This window comes from Limulus polyphemus, unplaced genomic scaffold (assembly GCF_000517525.1).
Source record: "Limulus polyphemus unplaced genomic scaffold, Limulus_polyphemus-2.1.2 Scaffold2626, whole genome shotgun sequence".
NCBI classification, from domain to species: domain Eukaryota; kingdom Metazoa; phylum Arthropoda; class Merostomata; order Xiphosura; family Limulidae; genus Limulus; species Limulus polyphemus.
In genome coordinates this window covers 107,125-112,404 of record NW_013668236.1, presented here as the reverse complement: position 1 = coordinate 112,404, position 5,280 = coordinate 107,125, and the positions used below count along the sequence as shown (strand labels likewise).

Sequence of the window (5,280 nt, the reverse complement as noted above, 5' to 3'; positions counted from 1 at the left end):
TCGATCAACTAAAACCAGGCAGAATCTAGAACTGTTCATTAGATCAATGTCAAAGAGCATCAGAGATGGGCAGCAATCTCTATCTGCTTTACTCTTGTTAGTCCATGAAAGAACTACTAGCAGTCCTATGGAACATCCCATCTCTACGAAGTGCATAAACCAAACCTACGATGTAATAGTTTTGTCATAGATAAAAATAAACGGGAGACACATAACCAACACATGGCGGCATCTGGAATTGTACATCAGGTCCGTGGTATGAAGGGATACAACATAACTGACATCTCGCATTGTTGCAGGATGGATAGTGCAGATTTTCAAAAAAAAAGTATACCTGGTCAGGTACCACTAGCCACAGAGTGCGATCTTCTCACAATACCAAAATGGGAAAATGTAAATGAATAGTAAAAAACAAACAAAGTCCACAAACAAAATCCAGCACGTCTGTACATTACTACTGCCAATCGAGAATTGATTAATGAATACTGATGTGAAGAGGGCACTTGTTACGATAGGAGTGGTGTCATGCTCCTATTGGTGGAGAGCTGCTGCATGATCATTAGCATGTGGATATGCAGAAGTTGGAGGTGGAAGACTATTGGTGTGCATTGAAAATTTGTGTTGATAGAAGGCACTGCTAGTCGAGAAAAGTTATTTTGTGAGAAGAGGTAAGATAGTGTCGGAATGAGGCTTTCTGCTATGGTAATATCAAATCTATAGCCTAGGGATTTTTTGCAAATTAACAAAAAGTTATAAATATGCGTTACAGAATTCACAATCACCATAAAACTACAAAAACCAAATTTCTTACTCTTTCTCACAAGTTATTAATATATTTCACACAAACCATCAAATAATGTTAAATTTGTTGAAGTAAGTTTAAAATAATTTTTTTCATAAACATTTCCATAAGATACTACAACATAACAACTTGATTGAACATTACCAGTGCTTACAGTTAATATGCCTGTTAGTGGGTCAAATAAAATTGTCTGGCAAGCAAGATGAAGCACCTGGTCCACACGTTGTGTATTTCTAGTCTACATATTCATAGAAATGTGTATACTTTTTACCTTACAAATACTCCAATATCAAGAAATTTTGCACATTTTTATCTGTATTTTCTAGATTTGATCAGCAAATTGTCAACTAGTTTCAAACTTTTGATAATTTAGTGTATGGTCTGTGAATGTGCTTTGTTCTTATGATCAAACTTAATAATAAAAAAAAAGAGAGAGAGAGAAAAAGAAAAAGACAGCATCTCACAAATTAGTTTTGTAATCAGTGAAAAGATGATTATCATATTCTCAATATTTAGTGGTTAAAACTTTCCTGCTATATTCTTTATATCATTTTGAAAAAACAAATCAATAGTCTCAGGAAATTTGCAATACATAATATTGGATATACTTTATACTTACTAAGAGCATTAGCATATGTATAAAAATTTGGTATTTTATCAGTACTGTCATCCAAACATTTTTCAATTTCAGGAACTAAGCAATCTAAATTTTAAAAAATATCTTATCCTCTTGCTTATGTTAATTGTAACAAAATTAAAATCAATTTGTTAACATACCAAAATGAAATGAAATAGCAAAAATTACTGTAAAGGTAAGAAAAATATGTGGTCAGTGTTTTAGCAAAACAACTTTTTCAATGAAGGATGTCTGAATAAAGCATTAACAGATTTATTTCGTTTTAAGGCCATTTTTTTTGTAGTTTCTTTGACTTTCGAGATTTTATAAACATAATGCTGAAATATTTTATAACACGATTCTACATACATCTGAAGTATCTGACAGTACAGCTTTATTCAGTAAAATATAATAATAACAAATCTACTAAGTTTGATCTGTGGTCTGTATGATCTTCTGGAAGGTAAAATGTTTACATCAAGAAGTTTTATTTTTCCCATTCACACAAGGAAATATCCCAATTACCTCTGAAACTACCTTCAACAACTGTCATCAGAATAAAACAGTTTCAAAAATGGAATTTCAAAAATATTAATAATTACAGCATTAACGAACATATTTTACCCATTCAAGCTCACTGCATTTTAGTATTTTATCAGTAGATTTTAATTTACTCCATTAATTTAGCTTTCTTTGCAGTAGGTGACGATTCAGAGTCTGAAATTTCAGAACTATTTTCCTCAGTTTTTTCTTCTCGTGCCTCAAACTTTCGTTTTTTTGAATGAAAAGAAGTTTCAGAATCAGAAATGGAGTTTTCAGATGGCAGAGAGAAAGTACTGTTACAAGAACATGCCATTGCTTTAAAGATTAATGGAGGAAGTTCTGGATTCTTAACAGAAGGAAGTATTTCGGGCCCAGGGTCAGAGATGCACGAGTTCTTTTTACAAGACAAACCACTTGAACTTGGTCCTGGATCAGCTACACAAAGAAGAGGATTAATGCAACAATGAACTTTAAGTTTGTTACTTTCTTGATTACAAAAAACAGCATTTCTTCTTTTCATCGGAACTTGTGAAAATGGAGATGTTTTAATTTCTGGTAATTCATCATCAGTATGATCCTCATCCTGCTCTTCAGAGCAGTTTTTTACCTGGTTTTGCTTGCTAGATTTGCTTTCAACAGAAGTGGATAACTGGGAATGTTCACTATCTGAAGGACACTTGTTTCTTTTCAATTTCTCAGGAAAAGTTTTACCTGCAAGGTTTGAAATATTAATCTTATTTGGAATAAAAATACCAGGTTTTGATTTATTCTTCACAGCTTTTTTAGAGCAATTACAAGACGAGGATATTTTTGCATTATAACTACGCATTCCAGCTGAAGAAGTATAACACTTTGAAGTCCAACATGAAGTTTCTTGTGAATTTGTTGCAATGCTACCTTTAGTATGACAACAGCCATGATAGAGTCGAGGTTGAATCTTGTTTAACAGTTTTTCACTATTTTCAACATTCAACTCACAGCTAGATTTTTTATTATTACTGTTAACATCAGCACTACAGCAGTGTTGCGAAGTAGTAGCAGCACCCAAAAGCCAATCCAAATTGTTTTCCAGAAAGCCACTGAGTCCTGGTGGTAAAGCCAAAACATCTAAAACTCCTAAATCTGATGGAACAATTTTTCTTAATGCTACACAGCACAAGTATTGGAGAGAAGTGTTAAAAGAGCGAGTTCGGATAACTTTCATCCCACTTCGTGCAGCTGTGGAGGAAACCATCGGAAATAACGTTTTCCCTTTCAAACCACTACATGCCACACCTGGAAATACATAAATTCAAATTTAGAATATAAGAAAGATCTAATAATTATTATTACATTTTCTTATATAGTTTATAGACATTTTAATCACTAAAACTTGGTAAAAAAATTGATTAACAGCACAAAATACTTGCAAGATCTAATTATGATGTTTTTATAACTGTTCATTTTCACAAACTGTAACTTTATGCTACCTTAGTAAATTTTATCATCTGCAGGAAACATAGCAGAAGACTCCATGTATTCTGGTAAACAATAAGCCAAGTGTAAATTTGCTTAACATTAGTGATTTTGTATTATTATTATTTTTTATATGAACACTTCCTATCCATGAACAAATATGTACATTTTTCCAAATAGCTATAAATTTCTTCTATTAAAATGAAACACTTAAATTCACTAGATTACCATTTCTTTTAATGAACACTTGGTAGTATTAAAAATAAACCAAGTTTAATCTTACCCAATGGTTGTCGATTTTTATAGAATGACAAAGTACCATTCCACATGTCAAGATGAACTCCAATAATGCTTCCTTGACCAAAACGGGGTGCATAGCACTGAGCTTCTCCTTGATGGTGGAACAGACCTGTGTAAGATAGGCCCCAGGAATCACAGTCAGAACCCAACAAACTGCAGAAAGTGTAGTGGTGCCGATCTAAGTCAATGGTTTCTGTTCCTACACCCACCATCTAAAAGGAAAAACTATTCTGTCATAAGTAGATGAAACTTATTCTAAATAAAAGTTGTATTTACAACTTTAAGCACAAACTGCTATGATACTGGCTTAAAGTTTGAGAAACAGTGGGAAACAAAGGCACTTTTAATCTTCTTTCTTATTTTACAAAGTCAACTTATTTAGGAAAAAACAAAAACAACAACAACATAAAAATTAATTGGCCAGTATTCACATCAAATATTTTTGAGACACAATTTATTTGAGGTATTTGCTTGGAATTAATAACTACTCTATTTTACACTAATAATGTAACACATAGGCACTTTTAGCTACACACAAAACTTGGTTCTATATCTGTTCTTTTTATAGTATGCTTTATTAAACTCCATTTTTATATGATTTTATAAACTTTCTTAAAAAAAATAAAAAATCTCAAACTGATTTTGGCTCCAGTTCTGGGGAATGCCCCCCCCCCTTCAATGTTTCACTACAACTTATGGTGTGTTTTTGTGTTACTTTCAAAAATGTATGTTGTACAACTAAGATAGAAGCATGCTAATCAATATGAATTAGTACTTAAGATCCGAGAAACCCATGTGCCTGTTGTAAAAACATGTGCATGAAAATCAGTCAACAAGTATACTTTGTGGTATCTAGATTTCAGATATTTTATGTATTTTTGTCAATAAAAAAAATCTGCAACATAGGTTAATAAACAAAGAAGAAGTTTTAATTCTTTAAGGGCCATATTTTATTATTATAATTTCTGTATGTAAGACATCATAAGATCATTGGCCACTGACCACAGCTATATATTCTAGCAAGTGAAAACACTGTTCAACAACAAAAGTATTAAATATCAATGACTATGACAATTTAATGAACTGTTTCAGTCTCATTTAACTTTTAATGTTATTTTGTGAATGCTGTAAATAAGGAGCTCACAAACTTTTTTTCTACTCACAACCCATCCGAGAAGCCAGGGCAATTTTATGGGAACTATGCTCAAGATATATTTCAGAAAAGTTTAGTAAGGTGCACATACTTTGCATTTTGTTTTGTTTGAACAAAAACATTTTAGTACTCTTATCTTAAAATTATTTTATGTACTACTGTGTCTTCTATAACTCACCCAACACCACTTGCAACCCAGCTGGTGAGTAGTAACCCACATTTGGAAACAGCTGCTGTGAATGAAAGCTGCTTCAACATAGGGTTTTGTACTCGGCGCTGAACTCCACTTTTTATATGAACTTAAAGTGCATTTTTTTAGTATATGAAGGATTAAAAGTCCTATCAAAAAGCATCAATAACAAATGTATTGATGTTAAAAAAAGCTATTTGGAAAATAATATGTTTGTCCAC

General features: G+C 32.2%; 1 protein-coding gene across 2 annotated transcripts in view; it reads right to left on the bottom strand.

Moving 5' to 3' along the window:
* Positions 1 to 1,586: 1,586 nt before the first annotated feature.
* The window catches only part of LOC106467475, a 31,771-nt gene continuing 28,077 nt past the window's right edge, over positions 1,587 to 5,280 (bottom strand). For both annotated transcript variants that reach the window (XM_013927834.2, XM_022395667.1), the window contains 2 exons: positions 3,700 to 3,928; positions 1,587 to 3,236 (listed from right to left, as the gene is read on the bottom strand). In XM_013927834.2, coding sequence (XP_013783288.1) covers positions 2,089 to 3,236; positions 3,700 to 3,928 — 1,377 coding nt within the window. In that variant the 3' untranslated portion in view covers positions 1,587 to 2,088. The remainder of the gene's footprint in view (positions 3,237 to 3,699; positions 3,929 to 5,280) is intronic.